This window comes from Chiloscyllium punctatum, chromosome 5 (assembly GCF_047496795.1).
Source record: "Chiloscyllium punctatum isolate Juve2018m chromosome 5, sChiPun1.3, whole genome shotgun sequence".
Taxonomy (NCBI): Eukaryota; Metazoa; Chordata; class Chondrichthyes; order Orectolobiformes; family Hemiscylliidae; genus Chiloscyllium; species Chiloscyllium punctatum.
Genome location: NC_092743.1, coordinates 69,158,280 through 69,176,224, shown reverse-complemented (window position 1 = coordinate 69,176,224; position 17,945 = coordinate 69,158,280). Strand labels below are relative to the sequence as shown.

Here is a 17,945-nt window from a genome sequence, read left to right as displayed (position 1 = left end):
GCTGCCTCTACTAAACTTTCAGAGGCAGTATTTGGCCAGATTCCACTCTTTCCCATGTCAAACTGGAAAGAATTGTTTGTGAACAGGATTTCTCAACTTTGAAAATTTCTGCCATTTTTGTTGGAATGAAGAGGAAGTCTTGTGAAAGAAATCGGGGCTTCTATGTTTATGGTGAAATGATAGCCAATGCATTTGAGCAAAATTTCAGCCAGATCGAATTTGCAGTCTGAAGCTCAACTCTGTGTCCAAAATTACATCAGCACTCTTCCTGGCAGTTGAACATTTCATGGGGAAGGAGTGTGGAGTCAGTAGAAAAATGCGGAGTTTTGAGAAGCAAAGAATAACAGTCTTTTTTCTATCTGTTCATGGGATACGGGTGTTGTTGCCTGGGCCAAAATGTATTACCTATCTCATATTAGCCAAACTGTGGTAAGAGTCAAACACATGCTGTGGGTCTAGAGTCAATTGTAGGTCTCATAAAGGTGGTTTATTTTCTTCACTAAAGTACATCAATGATCCAGGCTTTTAGAAGAAACGTGTATATTCCAGGAATTATTTTGAAGTTGAATTCAAATTTCATTATTGGCTGGTGTGGGATTTGAACTCTTGCCCCCAACATATGAACCTGAGGGTTCTGCATTTCTCATCCAGAACTTTTCCCTTATTGCACTGCCTCCCCTTGGAATAAGTTGTGACTCATCCATGATATTATGGCTAGCAGCTGACCAAATAGCATGGAGATAGTAATGGGGTTAAGAGGGATGGTGAGTTGGAAGATCTCCGTGCTATCACCATGGATATGAAAATTGATATTCTGCATGTAGATTATGCCATTAACTGCTGCGTGTTTGAAAAAGAAAGTTTGAAGTTTGGCCCAAATATCCTGTGATCAGATTAAACCATTTTCCAACTGTATCTTAAAGAAAACATTAGGCTGAATTTTATCAAAAAACAACTAAGTACCAGTTTAGGAGAGTTTCATGAAACATTTCCCTCCATGAGTACTAATGAATTCTTACTCAATTATACACCAACCCCTTTATTATATAAGAACCAGGCTTCAATGGTGTCACACTTGCTGTAATATGTGCTTACCTGAGGCAGAAGTACTTAGCTTCATCAGAACCTTCCAGGACTTCCAGTATCAATGCCATATTTAAAGCCTAGCTATGTGCCAGATCAATTGTTGCCAATATTGCCCTGCAGCATGCACATTGTGGGAGGGGAATTAAAATGAGCTCTTTCTATGGGCACATAAGTGACATAGATGACACCACATTGCCGATGCAAGCTCACATAACTACAGAGGACAGCTCTAACCAAGTACATGATACCATAGCTGACTCAATGTAACAGGACGGTTAGGGAAATAATAGGAGACAACAGTGATAAGGTATTCTACAACTAGGAGAGTGGGCAATGGCAAATATGATTCCAGATTGCTAAGTTGTTTCCTAGATGCCAGGGTCAGTATATCACACAGCAGCTATATAGCACTTTGCGAAAGAGTAATGAACAACCAGAAATAATCACCATTTGATACAAAAGAGAGAGTTAGAAAGAAGGATGAGATTCTGCAGGAACCTTTTAGAATGCTTGGAAGACCAGCAAGCAGCACCTGAAATGTAGGAATCTCCAGATTATTTTCAGGCCAAATTGTAGTGTGTACAGTGGTTGGAGGATATAGCAAATAAGTGCATGACAAGAGAGATGCTGCAGAAAAGAGTACTTTCTGAGACATTTGGACTAGTCCTGGGAATGTGGAATCTTGACAGATGCTATGTGAAGAGAGTCAGTAACAACTTTCCTCAGTTTGATGGTGCCATTGGGTGTGTTTTCTTCCCTGGTAACAACAAACTTACAAATTACACAATTAGTTCCAGAATTATGCCCTTCACCTCCAACCATAAATCCCCTATGAGATTGGCCCTCCTTATTATTTGTTCATGAGATGTTGGCATCTCTGACTGGACAGAAAGGTTGATTGAGGATATTATATTTTGAATTGAATTGAATTGAATAGAATTGAATTTCTAGTCTCATGTACTGAAGCACAGTGAAAAGCTTTGTCTTGCAAGCAATACAGGCAGATCACACAGTTAACTAGCATGGATAAGTAAATAATAGGTAAACAGTGGTAAAAACAAAAATACAGGTACAGGCGAATGTTAAGAGTTTGTGAGTCCATTCAGTATTCTAACAACAGTCAGGTAGAAACTATTTCAAAACCAGCTGGTGTATGTGTTCAGGCTTCTGTACATTCTCCCCGATGGTAGAGGTTGTAGAAAAATATTGCCAGGGTGGGATGGATCTTTGAGAATGTCGCAGCTTTTCCTTGACAGCAGGCCTGGTAGATGGATCCTATAGATGGGAGGTTGGCCTTAGCAATTGTCCAGGCCGAGTTCATCACTCTCTGTAACTGTCTTCGATCTTGAGTGGTAGAGTTGCCATGCTAGGTAGTGATACATCCAGACAGAATGCTCTCGATGGTGCACCTATAAAAGTTGGCAAGGGTATTCGCCATTGTGGCAAATTTCCTCAGCTACCTGAGGAAGAAGAGATGTTATTGGACCTTTGTAACCAGTGCATCCACATGAAGAGTCCAAGAAAACTTGTTGTGAATGACCATTCCCAGGAACTTGACATTCTCTAAATAGAGCCACAGAGTCATAGAGATACACAGCACAGAAACAGATCCTTCGGTCCAACCTGTCCATTCTAACCAGATATCCCAACCCAATCTAGTCCCATCTGCAAGCACCCAGCCCATATCCCTCCAAACCCTTCCTATTCATATACCCATTCAAATGCCTTTTAAATGTTGCAATTGTACTAGCCTCCACCACTTTCTCTGTCAGCTCATTCCATACGTGTACCACTCTCTGAATGAAAAAGTTGCCCCTTAGGTCTCTTTTATATCTTTCCCCTCTCACCCTAAACCTATGCCCTCTAGTTCTGGACTCCCCCACCCTCAAGAAAATACTTTGTCGATTTATCCTAACCATGCCCCTCATGATTTTATAAACCTCTATAAGGTCATCCCTCAGCTTCCGATTCTCCAGGGAAAACAGCCCCAGCCTGTTCAGCCTTTCCTTATAGCTCAAATCCTCCAACCCTGGCAACATCGTTTCTGAACTCTTTCAAGTTTCACGACATCTTTCCAATAGAAGGAGACCAGAATTGCACACAATATTCCAACAGTGGCCTAACCAATGTCCTGTACAGGCGCAATATGACCTCCCAACTCCTGTACTCAATATTCTGATCAATAAAAGAAAGCATACCAAACACCTTCTTCACTATCCAGACAGAATGCTCTTGATGGCGCACCTATAAAAGTTGGCAAGGGTATTCGCCATTGTGCCAAATTTCCTCAGCTACCTGAGATGTTATTGGACCTTTATAACCAGTGCATCCACATGAAGAGTCCAAGAAAACTTGTGGATGACCATTCCCAGGAACTTGACATTCTCTAAATAGAGTCACAGAGTCAGAGAGATACACAGCACAGAATATTCCAACAGTGGCCTATCCAACATACTGTACAGCCGCAACATGATGTCCCAACTCCTGTACTCAATACTCTGACCAATAAAGGAAAACATACCAAATGCCTTCTTCACTATCCTATCTACGTGAGAGTCTACTTTCATGGTGCTATGAACCTTCACTCTAAGGTCTCTTTGTTCAGCAACACTCCCTGGGACCTTAGCATTAAGTGTATAAGTCATGCTAAGAATGCTTTCCCAAAATGCAGCATCTCATATTTATCTGAATTAAACTCCATCTGCCACTTCTCAGCCCATTGGCCCATCTGATCAAGTTCCTGTTTTAATCTGAGGTAACCTTCTTTGCTGTCCACTACACCTCTAATTTTAGTGTTATCGGCAAACTTACTAAATATACATCCTATGCTCACGTCCAAATCATTTATATAAATGATGAGAGGTAATGGACGCAGCACTGATCCTTGTGGCACACTACCGGTCACAGGCCTCCAGTCTGAAAAACAACCCTCCACCGCCACCCTCTGCCTTCTACCTTTGAGCCAGTTCTGTATCCAAACAGCAAGTTCTCCCTGTATTCCATAAGATATAACCTTGCTCATCAGTCTCAATGGGGAACCTTGTCAAACGCCTTACTAAAGTCCATATAGATCACATCTACCACTCTGCCCTCATCAATTCTCTTTGTTACTTCTTCAAAAAACTCAATCAAGTTTGTGAGACATGATTTCCCATGCACAAAGCCATGTTGACTATCCCTAATCAGTCCTTGCCTTCCAAAAACGTCTACATCCTGTACCTCAGGATTCCCTCCAACAACTTGCCCACCACCGACGTCAGGCTCACTGGTCATTAGTTCCCTGGCTTGTCCTTACTGCCCTTCTTAAACAGTGGCACCATGTTAGCCAACCTCCTGGCTTCTGGCACCTCCCTTGTAACTATCGATGATACAAATACCTCAGCAAAAGGCCCAGCAATCACTGCCCTAGCATCCCACAGAGTTCTCGGGTACATCTGATCAGGTCCTGGGGATTTATCTACTTTTATGCATTTCAAGACATCCAGTACTTCCTCCTCTGTAATATGGAAATTTTTCAAGATGCCACCATCTATTTCCCTACAGTCTATATCTTCCATGTCCTTTTCCACAGTAAATACTGATGCAAAATACTCACTTAATATCTGCCCCATCTCCTGTTGCTCCACACAAAAGCCGCCTTGCTGACGGGTCATATTTTCTCCCTAGTTACCCTTTTCTTCTTAATGTATTTGTAAAAACCATTTAGATTCTCCTTAACTCTATTTGCCAAAGCTATCTCAAAGGTAGAACACAGAGAGTGGTGGTGAAGAGTTGTTTTTCAGACTGGAGGCCTGTGACCAGTGGAGTGGCACAAGGGTCAGTGCTGGGTCCAGTACGTTTTGTCATTTACATAAATGATTTGGATGTGAGCATAAGAGGTACAGTTAGTAAGTTTGCAGATGACACCAAAATTGGAGGTGTCGTGGACAGCGAAAAGGGTTACCTCAGATTACAACAGGATCTTGACCAGATGGGCCAATGGGCTGATAAGTGGCAGATGAAGTTTAATTCAGATAGATGCGAGGTGCTGCATTTTGGGAAAGCAAATCTTAGCAGGACTTATACAATTAATAGTAAGGGAGTGTTGCTGAACAATGAAACCTGGGAGTACAGGTTCATAGCTCCTTGAAAGTGGAGTCGCAGGTAGATAAGATAGTGAAGAAGGTGTTTGGTATCCTTTCTTTTATTGGTCAGAATATTGAGTACAGGAGTTGGGAGGTCTTGTTGCGGCTGTACAGGACATTGGTTAGGCCATTGTTGGAATATTGTGTGCAATTCTGATCACCTTCATATCGGAAGATGTTGTGAAACTTGAAAGGATTCAGAAAAGATTTACAAGGATGTTGCCAGGGTTGGAGGATTTGAGCTATAGAGAGAGGCTGAACAGGCTGGGGCTGTTTTTCCTAGAGTGTCGGAGGCTGAGGGGTGACCGTATAGAGGTTTACAAAATTATGAGGGGCATGGATAGGGTAAATAGACAAAGTCTTTTCCCTGGGGACAGGGAGTCCAGAACTAGAGGGCATAGGTTTAGGGTGAGAGGGGAAAGATATAAAAGAGACCTAAGGGGCAATGTTCTCACACAGAAGGTGGTGTGTGTATGGAATAAGCTGCCAGACAAAGTGGTGGAGGCTGGTACAAATGCAACATTTAAGAGGCATTTGGATGGGTATATGAATAGGAAGGGTTTGGTGGGATATGGGCCGGGTACTGGCAGGTGGGACTAGATTGGGTTGGGATATCTGGTCAGCATGGACGGTTTGGACTAATGCATCTGTTTCCGTACTGTACATCTCTATGATTCTATGACTCTATCTCATGTCCCCTTTTTGCCCTCCTAATTTCCCCCTTAAGTATACTCCTACTGCCTTTATATTCTTCTAAGTATTCACTCGATCCATCCTGTCTATACCTGACATATGCTTCCTTCTTTTTCTTAACCAAACCCTCAATTTCTTTAGTCATCTAGCATTCCCTCTACCTACCCACCTTTCCTTTCACCCTAACAGGAAAATACTTTCTCTGGAGTCTCATTATCTAATTTCTGAAGGCTTCCCATTTTCCAGCCGTCCCTTTACCTGCAAACATCTTCTTTCCAATCAGCTTTTGAAAGTTCTCGCCTGATACCGTCAAAATTGGCCTTCCTCCAATTTAAAACTTCAACTTTTAGATCGAGTCTACCCTTTACCAACACTATTTTAAAACTACTAGAATTGTGGTCACTGGCTCCAAAGTGCTCCCCCACTGACACCTCAGTCACCTGCCCTGCCTTATTTTTCAAGAGTAGGTCAAGTTTTGCACCTTCTCTAGTAGATGCATCCACATACTGAATCAGAACATTTTCTTGTGCACATTTACACTTCCAGTCATGTTTGGAAAGTTAAAAACCATTACCACCCTAATATTCCTACAGCTAACCAAGATCTCCTTACAGATTTGCTTCTCAACTTCTTGCTAACTATTGGGGGATCTATAACACAATCCCAATAAGGTGAACATCCCTTTCTTATTTCTCAGTTCCACCCAAATAACTTCCCTGGATGTATTTCTGGGAACATCCTCCCTCAGTACAGCTGTATTGCTATCCCTTATCAAAAGTGCCACTCCCACTCCTCTCTTGCCTCCCTTTCTGTCCTTCCTGTAGCATTTGTATCCTGGAACATTAAGCTGCCAGTCCTGTCCATCCTTGAGCCACATTTCTGTATTTGTTATGATTTCCCAGTCCCATGTTCCTAACCATGCCCTGAGTTCATCTGCCTTCCCTGTTAAGCCTCTTGCATTGAATTATTGCAGTTTAATTTATCTGCCCTACCTTGTTCTCTGCTTTTGGTAGTACATGTGCTGTACATGGAATTTCAAAACAGATTTGATAAAATATCAAACAGTAAACTTGTCAGGAATATTAAATCCCATCATTTAAAAAAGACAGTGGCAACATTAAGATGAAGGAAGACATCTTTTGCGAAAAGTTTTGCAGCGGCTGCTATTATGTCTATTGCTTTCCTTAAAAATGATCCATACCTGATTGTGAACCTACATTGTGAAAACAGGCCATTTGGCCCATCGTGTCCATACAGATATTCTGAAGATCACCCTACCCAGAGCCATTCCCTCACCCTAGAATAGAATGGAATAAAATTGTCTTTATTGTCACATATATTCAATGAGTATAGTGTAAAGTTCATATGTCACCAATTATACTCCCAAGTTAGATACAAAAGCACCTCGGCACAGCTTCTTTAATTGCAAGATTTTAGACAATACAAAATTAAAATGTCTAGCATTACAGAATAAAGGTTCAGGACAATAGACCACACTGGCTTTCAGTCCATACCGGGCTCTGGCTCCAGACTGCACCAGTGACACGTCGCGCCAGGAGGCTGGGTGGTCACCACTTCACACCAGGAGGCTGATGTGGGAGGCGTCTGTACTGGGCCAAGAGGTCACACCATCACATCTGGAGGCCCCTATGGGAGGAGGCCATAGCGGGAGGCTGGAAGTTTATCACGCCATGCTGGGAGGCCACTGTGCCAGGTTGAGATGTTGCCACGTCATGCTGGGAGGCCCCTACAGGGCATCTGGAGGTCACCATTCCACCATTGGGAGGCCACTTTGGTTACCATGCTATGCTGGGAGTCTGCTACAGGACACCAGGAGGCCACCATTCTGACATTGGGAGACCGCTATGGGTCGCCATGCCATGCTGGGAGGCTGCTACAGAGGGCTGCTGCACCAGGCCAGGATTCATCACTCGTGGAGGCCAGAAATTGTCACCAGAGGCTGGAGATAAACAGAAAAAAAAGAAGAGAAAAGCACGAGGAGAAAGAAAATGAGAAGAAAAGAAGAAGAATGGGCAGAGGGGATGAATACTGGATTAGTGGTGCTGGAAGAGCACAGCAGTTCAGGCAGCTTCCAACGAGCAGCGAAATCAACGTTTCGGGCAAAAGCCCTTCATCAGGAATAAAGGCAGTGAGCCTGAAGCATGGAGAGATAAGCAAGAGGAGGGTGGGGGTGGGGAGAGAGTAGCATAGAGTACAATGGGTGAGTGGGGGAGGAGATGAAGGTGATAGGTCAAGGAGGAGAGGGTGGAGTGAATAGGTGGAAAAGAAGATAGGCAGGTCGGACAAGTCAAGGAAACAGTAACTGAGCTGCAAGTTTGAAATTAGGATGAGGTGGGGGAAGGGGAAATGAGGAAGCTGTTGAAGTCCACATTGATGCCCTGGGGTTGAAGTGTTCCGAGGCGGAAGATGAGGCGTTCTCACCACCACCAGGGATATATTTCCCTCCCCACCCCTTTCCGCCTTCCGCAAAGACCGTTCCCTCCGTGACTACCTGGTCAGGTCCACACCCCCCTACGACCCACCCTCCCATTCTGGCACTTTCCCCTGCCACCGCAGGAACTGTAAAACCTGTGCCCACACCTCCTCCCTCACCTCTATCCAAGGCCCTAAAGGAGCCTTCCACATCCATCAAAGTTTCACCTGCACATCCACCAATATCATTTATTGTATCCGTTGCTCCCGATGTGGTCTCCTCTACATTGGGGAGACTGGGCGCCTCCTAGCAGAGCGCTTTAGGGAACATCTCCGAGACACCCGCACCAATCAACCAAACCGCCCCGTGGCCCAACATTTCAACTCCCCCTCCCACTCTGCCGAGGACATGGAGATCCTGGGCCTCCTTCACCGCCGCTCCCTCACCACCTGACGCCTGGAGGAAGAACGCCTCATCTTCCGCCTCGGAACACTTCAACCCCAGGGCATCAATGTGGACTTCAACAGCTTCCTCATTTCCCCTTCCCCCACCTCATCCTCGTTTCAAACTTGCAGCTCAGTTACTGTCTCCTTGACTTGTCCGACCTGCCTATCTTCTTTTCCACCTATTCACTCCACCCTCTCCTCCTTGACCTATCACCTTCATCTCCTCCCCCACTCACCCATTGTACTCTATGCTACTCTCTCCCCACCCCCACCCTCCTCTAGCTTATCTCTCCATGCTTCAGGCTCACTGCCTTTATTCCTGATGAAGGGCTTTTGCCCAAAACGTTGATTTCGCTGCTCGTTGGATGCTGCCTGAACTGCTGTGCTGTTCCAGCACCACTAATCCAGTATTTGATTTTCAGCATCTGCAGTCATTGTTTTTACCAGAGGGGATGAAATCTGGCTGGAAAGTCCTACTCCACCGCCACTTGGCAACTGATCTGTAACCTTTTATGTCCCATGGCTAAACCACCTAACCTGCACATTCTTGGATACTATGGGCCATTTAGCATGGCCAGCTTACCTAACATCTTTGCACAGTGGGAGGACACCAAGAGAGAATATACAAACTCCGTACAGACAGTTGCCTGAGGCTGGAATCACACACAGGTCACTGGTGCTGTGAGACAGTAGTGCTAACCACTGAGCCACTGTTTGCAAAGGAATAAAATGGAGAATTAATGAGAACTGTGAGCAAAATAGTGATAAACATCAAAAGGACATATGTGGGCTGCTGGATTAAGTCCACACATGGTAAATGAAATCTTTTGCTGAGAATTGTTAATTGATACATTTAGCTCAAAAGAATTAGGAGAGGCTATTGAAAAAACAAAGGGTGCAGTTTTGAAGGCTGTGCAGGAACAAAGAAACCTTGAGATTGCTATGTAGGAATTATTAAAGGTGACAAGATAGGTTGAGAAAATGATTTTTAAAAATGAGATTGTGGGCTTCTTACACATTGACAGAGTAAAACAAGAAGGAAGTTATGATGAACCATTGGTTGTGTTTCAATTTGAACATGTGCTATAATTCTGGACATCACACTTAAGGAAGGGTGGAAGTCTTTAAAAAGAGTGCAGATATAGGAATTATTTCCAAGAATGAGAGACACCAGATGCAATAAATAGATTAGAAAGTCTAGAATCGTTTTCCTTACAGAAGAAAGGTGATTTGGAAATGCTGTTCCAAAATCATGAGTAGTTTACTTAAAATAGATAGAGACAAATTATTGCAATTGTTGAAAGAGTGAAGAATCAAAGGGTGATAATATAATGATGATATAATAACAGTGGAACCAATGAGATGACGGACCTGGAATAGAAAGAATACCAAATGGTGACACTGTGAATTGTTGTAAAAACCCATCTGGTCCACTCATGCCATTTTAGGGAAAGAAATCTGCTGCTTTGGCTTCCATGTCAATCCAGATCTACAGCAATGTGGTTGACTCTTGACATTCCTCTGTGCAATTAAGGTTGGGTAACAAATGCTGGCCGAGCCAGCAAAGCCCTCATCCCATGAATGAATTCTTTAAAAAATAAAGTAAATGGCAAAAGAATCAATGGCAGGATGAAGATTTCCTTTTTTACACACTGAGTGGTTTGGTTCTGGATTGAACTAGCTACAATTATGGTGGTTGTAGATTATGGCTTTCAAAGAGCAACTAGTTAAGCACCAGAAATGTACAATTTTCAGGGTTATGGTAATAGGACTGGGATATTGGAGCTGCTGTAATGCCATTGTACAGTGCTGGCATGAGTATCTTGAACCTATCACCCTTCTTTAGTGCTGCAGCCATCTTATGGTTCTTTGATTGTATGATGACACAATTTTCTGCATGGCATTAAACAATAATCCATAGACAAGGTGGTTTACAGCACATTTTTACTGTTTTTTTAAGGTGCCCAGTGATAGGTTGTGATGGACAAGGTCACATATCTGGGAAATACTCGTCACATCGCAGTGCGTCAGGTTGCCCCTTAGCTGCAAAGAGACAAAAGGAAGTTTCTCTGAATGGATCCCAATTCCCTTGGAAATCTGGCAAAGCAGAAGTTACATCCTGCCCTACACCAGGCTGTGATGGATCTGGTCACATTAATGGCAGCTTTGTCACTCACAGAAGGTCAGTATGGAAACAGTCCTTTTTGTTAGGTCTGTAATGAAAATGCATGTATTTTGGAACCACATTTGTAATGAGTAACATCAGACAGCAGGACCTGTTCTGCATTGTACTTCATACCTCAATGCAGATTAATTTCTTTAATTTTCATTGACTTGCATAATTATTTTTACTGGGAAAATCCTAGTACTGTACATTTACAAATTAAAATTATTTAAGAAATATGTTATATTTGTTTCATATTTACTAACTGAGTTAGAATGTGAAAAAGTTGGAAGACAGTATAAGAGACAAAGAGCCATTGTTATGATATGGGATAGGAAATGTTTTCTGACTGTAAACACTTCAAATACTCAGACAAAATATTTTTATGTACTTTTGAAACCAATACAATAACTCAAATGTGTTTTCTGGAAAATGTAGCCCCCCTTCATATAAGTTTAACATGGATAGTCACCTACTTTTGGAGCTTTTCAAGTTGGCTGCAGGATGATGGATTATATTGTTGCGATTTAAGCACTTACTGGATATAATATAACAATTAGAGAAAATGAAATTAATCAGAAGGATTATTAATTGGTAGTACTGTGATATCCAGGAGTGATGCCCCTGCGAGTGTTTCATTTTAACTTTGAACCCTATGAATACTTACGTCATCACATAAACAAGAAAACCTTCCTTCAACCTCCCTCAACTGATAAATCAATACTCCTCCATGTTGAACATTACTTGAAAGCAGCACTGACTAGCAAGCAATGTCAGTCACCAACAATACCTTGTTAGAAACTCAAATGATAGATTTGGCCAATCTGTGAAGAGCTACGCTGCAAGTCTAGACTTGTGGCAGATAATGAGAGAATATATATGTTGGAAATTACTAAGATAAAAGATAGATTCTGTGGATGCTGGTGATCTGAAGTAATAACAGAAGTTGCTAGAGAAACTAAGCAGATATGGCGACATTTGTGGATAGAATCAGAGTTAACATTTCAAGTCTAATGACTCTTGGAGCTGAAGTTAAATGGAAGAGTGACAGAGTTTGTGCTATTGAAAATTAGAGAGGGACAAGTGAAACAGAAGATCAGGTCATGGAAAGATTAAGGAGTATCCTAGGCCCAAACATCTTCAGCTGCTTCACCAATGAGCTTCTTTGCCTCATAAGGTCATGTTCACTGATGATTACACAATGTTATTACCATCTATAACTCTCAGATATTGAATTAATCCATGTCCAAATGCAACAAAACTAGGAAAATATCCAGCTTGGGTTGACAAGTGTCAAGTGACATTCACCCAATCAAATGCCAAGCAATGAACATCTCCAGCAAAAGAGGAACTAACCATCGCCCCTTGGCATTACATGGTATTACAATTGCTGAATTCCCCTTTATCAACCTCCTGGTTGACTACAAACTGTACTGGACTAGCCACATAACTACTCTGGGTACAAGAGCAAGACAGATGCTACAAATCCTACAGTACACTACCTACAAGGCACAAATCAGAAGTGTAATAGAATACTACCCACTTGTCTGGATGAGTGCAGCTTCAACAACATTTAATATAGTGTGCTGTTTTGGTCTCCTTTTCTGAGGAAGGATGCTCTTGGTCTCGAGGGAGTGCAGCGAAGGTTTACCAGGCGGATTCCAGGGATGGTGGGACTGATGTATGAGGAGAGATTGTCCAGGATAGGATTGTTTTTGCTGGAATTCAGATGAATGGAGTGGGTGGGGGGTGAGATCTCATTGGCACTTATAAAATTCTAACAGGACTAGGTAGGGTGCATGCAGGAAGGATGTTCCTGATGGTGGGTATGTTCAGAACCAGGGGTCACAATCTAAGGATTCAGTAAGACAGAGAAAAGAAACATTTCTTCACCCAAAGAACAGTGATCCTGTGGAATTCATTACCACAGGAAGTGGTTGATGCCAAAACATTGAATTGTATTCAAGAGGTGACGAGATATAGTACTTGGGGCAAATGGGATCAAACTTCATGGGGAGAAAGCAGGATTAGGCTATTGAGTTGGACAATCAGCCATGATTGGCATGATGAATGGCAGAGCAGATTTGAAGGGCTGAATGGCTTCCTCCTGCTCCTATCTTCTTTGTTTCTATATTAACATCCTAGACACCATCTAGGTCAAAGCAGTTGGCTTGATAGGCACCACTTCAACAAACATTCCCTTCCTCCACCCCAAATGTTTGGTAGCAGTAGTAGGTACAATTTACAAGATGCATTGCAGAAATTCACCAAACCTTCTTACACATCATTTTCTAAATCTATGACCCCTACTGTCTAAAAAGACAAGGTTATCAGATACATGGGAAAACTGCCACCTGCAAGTTTCCCTCCAAGACACTAACCACACAGATATGGAAAGATATCATTATTCCTTCACTGTTGCTGGGCCAAAATCCTGGAATTCCCAAACAAAAATTGAAAGATTGTGGATGCTGTAAATCAGAAACAAAAATGGAGATTGCTGGTAAAGCTCAGCAGGTCTGTCAGGAGAAATCAGAGTTAACATTTTGGATTGAGTGACCCTTCCTCAGAACTTCCCCAGCAGTTCTGAGGAAGGGTCACTTGACCTGAAACTTAACTCTGATGTTTCTCCACAGATACTACCAAGTCTGGTGAACTTTTCCAGCAGTCTCTATTTTTGTTCCTGGAAGTTCCTCCCTAATGGCATTGTGTTATTATTACAACACATGGACTGCAGTGGTCCAAGAAGGCAGCTCACCACCATTTTCTCAAAGGCGACTAGGTATGAGCAATAAATGCTAGCCAAACAATCAAACTCACCTGCTCTGAATGAGTAAAACATAAGGGAAATTAAAGATCAAATGTGTCAAAAAACATAAGGCAAAGGCAGTGGTAGGTAGTTGTTGAGAAAACAAGAAGGGTTTGTTTCTGCACAGTGGGGATAACAATATCAAAATGGAGGACAGAGTTCATGATCTGAGGTTGTTGAACTCAAGGTATTTTTAATAGATACTTTTATTGAAAAAGAAGATTTTTCATTTTTTTTTACAACATTACAAAAATAATACAAACTAGTGTATTCCACTTTACAATATAATAACAATGCCAATATAAGATTTTTTTAAAAACTAGCTACTAATCTATTCTACAAACAACCAAAACATAAAATAGGATATCATACATTACTAACAATAAACAAACAGGTAAGTAAATAACTAAATACATACTCAAGTCATAACAAAACCCGTATTTATAAGGGATTCCTCCTCCTGAGGGCGCCCCGAACCAGCCAGAACCATTACCACAGCTAATCAAAGGCCCTGGACAATATGGCTGAAATATCTGTGTCAGTATAGTTCAAAAAGGGCTGCCATGTTCTTTAAAATAATTCCATTTTTTGGTGCACCATATTCATAAGGAAGTCAATGGGGATTTGCTCCATGACTATCCTGTGTCAGTTTGAAAGTCCTGAGGGACCTTCGGATACCCAATTCACTAAAATATTTTTCCTCGCACAAAAAGAAAAGATAGTGAATAATTGAGAAGAATATACTTGATGTTCTGTTTTGAAGTTAATTGCCTTTCCGATGGTTACAGTATGTGTGAGTGGGTTTCGATTTGAGTGTCTGTGTAGGGCTCATACTCTCTGCACTGGATAGCCTGATGTGTAAACGTTAGTTAATATTGAATGTCCTCTCAGAGGTGTTTATTGGAAATCCAGGCTGAACAATAGTTCCAGACAGCCATCTCAGCTCTGTGAGTTGTGTTTGTGTATTCTCCACAGAACTCATTCCAGCTTCCATTTACCTTTTAAAAGATTTGAAAAGTCCAGGGTTCGTCCAGTATTTCAGATTTATTTATTCATTTGTCAGATGTGGGTATCTGTGGTTGACCAGTATTTATTGTCTATTCCTAGTTGCCCTTAAGAAGGTGATGGTGAGCTGCCTTTTTGAACAGCTGCAGTCCCACAATGCCATAAGGGAGGGAAATCCAGATTTTTGCTTGATCCTACATATCCCTCATTTGATACTCTACGCCCTAGAGTATCACTCTGGGTGAGCAAAAAATCATTACGACCCATAAACCAACTCCCCAAATGATCTTAAACCCAACACACACACATATCCTCCCTTGAGACACAATATATTGCCTCTTGAAAGGAAAATAAAGGGCAGGATGAATGAAAATCACAACATACAGTTGTACAGTAAACAGTGGACATACATAAACCTTAAATACATTTTGTCTTTACATAGGAAAACAATGTACAACCCCACCAAAGGTCCCTCCAGGAAGACAATATTCATACATTACACCAACAGCCCATGTATATTCTCTGGTGTTGGGATCACACCAGATGGCCTCCTTCTTCAAAGACCGCAATTTTGCCTCCCATGTGGTTGATGATGCCCTCCAGTGCATCTCGTCTACATCCCGCACCTCCACCCTCGAATCCCACCCTGCCAACCGCAAAAAGGACAGAACCCCCCCAGTCCTCACCTTCCACCCTATCAACCTCTATGAATACATAGTATCATCCTCTGCTATTATTTCCACCACCTACAAACGGGCCCCATCACCAGAGATATATTTCCCTCCCCACCCCTATCCACCCTCTGTAAAGACCTTTCCCTCCGCAACTACCTGGTCAGGCCCACGACCCCTAACAACCCACTGTCCCTTCCCGGCACCTTCCCCTGCCATCACAGGAATTGGAAAACCTGCATCCACACCGCTGCGCTCACCTCTGTCCACGGCCCCAAAGAAGCCTTCCACATCCACCAAAGTTTCAGCTGCACTTCCACACATGTCATTTACTGTATATTTTGCTCCCAATGCTGTCTCCTTTATAGTGGGGAGATAGGATTCCTACTCGCAGAGCCCTTAAGTGAACATCTCCGGGACACCCACACCAATCAACCCCACCATCCCATGTCCGAACACTTTAACTCCCCCTCCCACTCTGCCGAGGACATGCAGGTCCTGGGCCTCCGCCATTGCCTCTCCCTTACCACCCAACGCCTGGAGGAAGAACGCCTCATCTTCCACCTCGGAACCCTTCAACCCCATGGCATCAATGTGGACTTCAGCAGTTCCCTAATTTCCCCTCCCCCCACCTTACCCTAGTTCCAACCTTCCAGCACTGTCCTCATGACCTGTCCACCTTCCTTCGCACTTATCCTCTCCACCCTCCCCTCCAACCAATCACCTTTACCCCCACCTCCATTCATCTATTGCACTCTCAGCTTTCTTCTCCCAAGCCCTACCCCCTCCCATTTATCTCTCCACCCCCAAGGCTCCCAGCCACATTCCTGATGAAGGGTTTTTGCCCAAAGCATCAATTTTCCTGTTCCTCGGATGCTGCCTGACCTGCTGTGCTTTTTGAGCACCATACTCTTGGCTTTAATCTCCAGCATCTGCAGTACTCACTTTCACCTTGAGACCACACCCTCCAACTGATCCCACTTGGGTTAGTGTCCCCTCATGTATTTGGTGTATGTGTCTGCTTGGTTTGTGTTTCCTGAATTCTCGCTGCTGGAACCTTTGGAAGGTTGGAGTAGGGTTTTGTGCAGTCACCCTGTCTCCATTGGGCACCATTCGGGTAAGTGAACTTCAGTTTAAGTTTTCGTGTAATGGAGGCCATGGAATTATGACCCCTCCCCCAACCTCATAGAGTACCAAAACCATTTCCTGGTCCCTTAGGGATGGACAGGACACCTATCTAGTTAAATATTCCCCTTACCACTGAGGCTTACCCATTTCTTCACTTAGTAGGACAACTCAACAGCTGAAAACCTTGTCTACTGGATTGTCCTTCCCTGTAGACACTGAACACAAATACAGCCTTGCCTTTCAGTGGCACTCAGGCTCAGTTCCATATTATTAAATTCCCACATCAGCCCATCACCATAACACAATGTGCACCTCTAACCTAACCTTAGACTAAAGCTTTTGACTGGATGGCAAGGCTAAAATCTGGTAGGTCTGTCCTTGCTGCCCCCTCTGAGCAGCCAGTATCATGAGGACCACAGTGTCCTCACCTTTGAAGTTTAGGAGGTCCTCCGCAAGTCCTAGTCTATGAGCGGGCTGACCTAACCTGTGAGGCAGTTTGCTGCCCTTGGCTCTGCGGCATTTGGAATTGTGGCCTGGGTTCTATAGTCCAAACTATAGGTGGGCTTACCTGCCCTGTGAGGCAGTTCATTGACCCTGGCCTTGTGGTCTGTGCACTGTGGCTTCCTCTCAGTGTTTGCCACCATGTGAGGTAGCTGCCTAACCTATGCACTCTACTGGGGGCTTTTCATCACCTGGGACATATGTACGCTTCCTGCAGCCTCTGGCAAGTACACCAGGGCTCACAGTGTCCTCAGCATCGGGGCCCAGGGAGTTCACCTCAGCACTCCCCCCCTTTCTAACAGAGGAATGTCCCATGTCCCAAACTATGGGTGGGCTAACCTGCTGTGTGAAGCAGTTTACCAGCCTTGGGCATGTGGCCTGTGGCACTGGGGCCTCTCCCCAGTCCACGGCTGCAGCCTGGTTGCCTGTGACCTGATCACAGCACAGAGCTTTCAGCGTCCTCCTCCACATTGTGATGCCTGTTATTTTGTGAGAGCCCTCTACATTCTCAGTCCAGCCAGTGATCCCAGGAGAGGATTAAGGATGGGACCCACTGCCTGGACCATCTTCAGGTCTGGGTCCATTGCTACCCTGTCAGCCCCTTTCGCATCCAGCCCAATCCCCGGCTGTTGCTGTCAGACCTGAGCCACTCAGGTTCCAGCAGGTATCTTCTCAGGCGCCTTCCTTGACCAGTGTGTCGTCCTGGTGGTTGCCCTCAGCATAGGGTCTAGTTTTTCCTCGGTTCCCCTACCTGCACAGTCAGGCCCAGGAATTTCCCTTCCTGTTGGCTCACCTGTCCTTCTCTGGGTTCAATTTGAACTCTTTTGGCTTTGAGGCTAGCTGCCATGCTTAGCATTCCTGACCCTGTGAGTGTGCTTCTAAAG

The 17,945-nt window shown here is 43.6% G+C and overlaps 1 protein-coding gene across 1 annotated transcript in view; it reads left to right on the top strand.

The window, feature by feature from the left end:
* Positions 1-17,945, top strand: part of st18 (ST18 C2H2C-type zinc finger transcription factor) — a 427,076-nt gene that overhangs the window by 384,016 nt on the left and 25,115 nt on the right. The window contains exon 20 of the mRNA XM_072570512.1: positions 10,744-10,965. Within this exon, the coding sequence (XP_072426613.1) occupies positions 10,744-10,965 (222 nt within the window). The remainder of the gene's footprint in view (positions 1-10,743; positions 10,966-17,945) is intronic.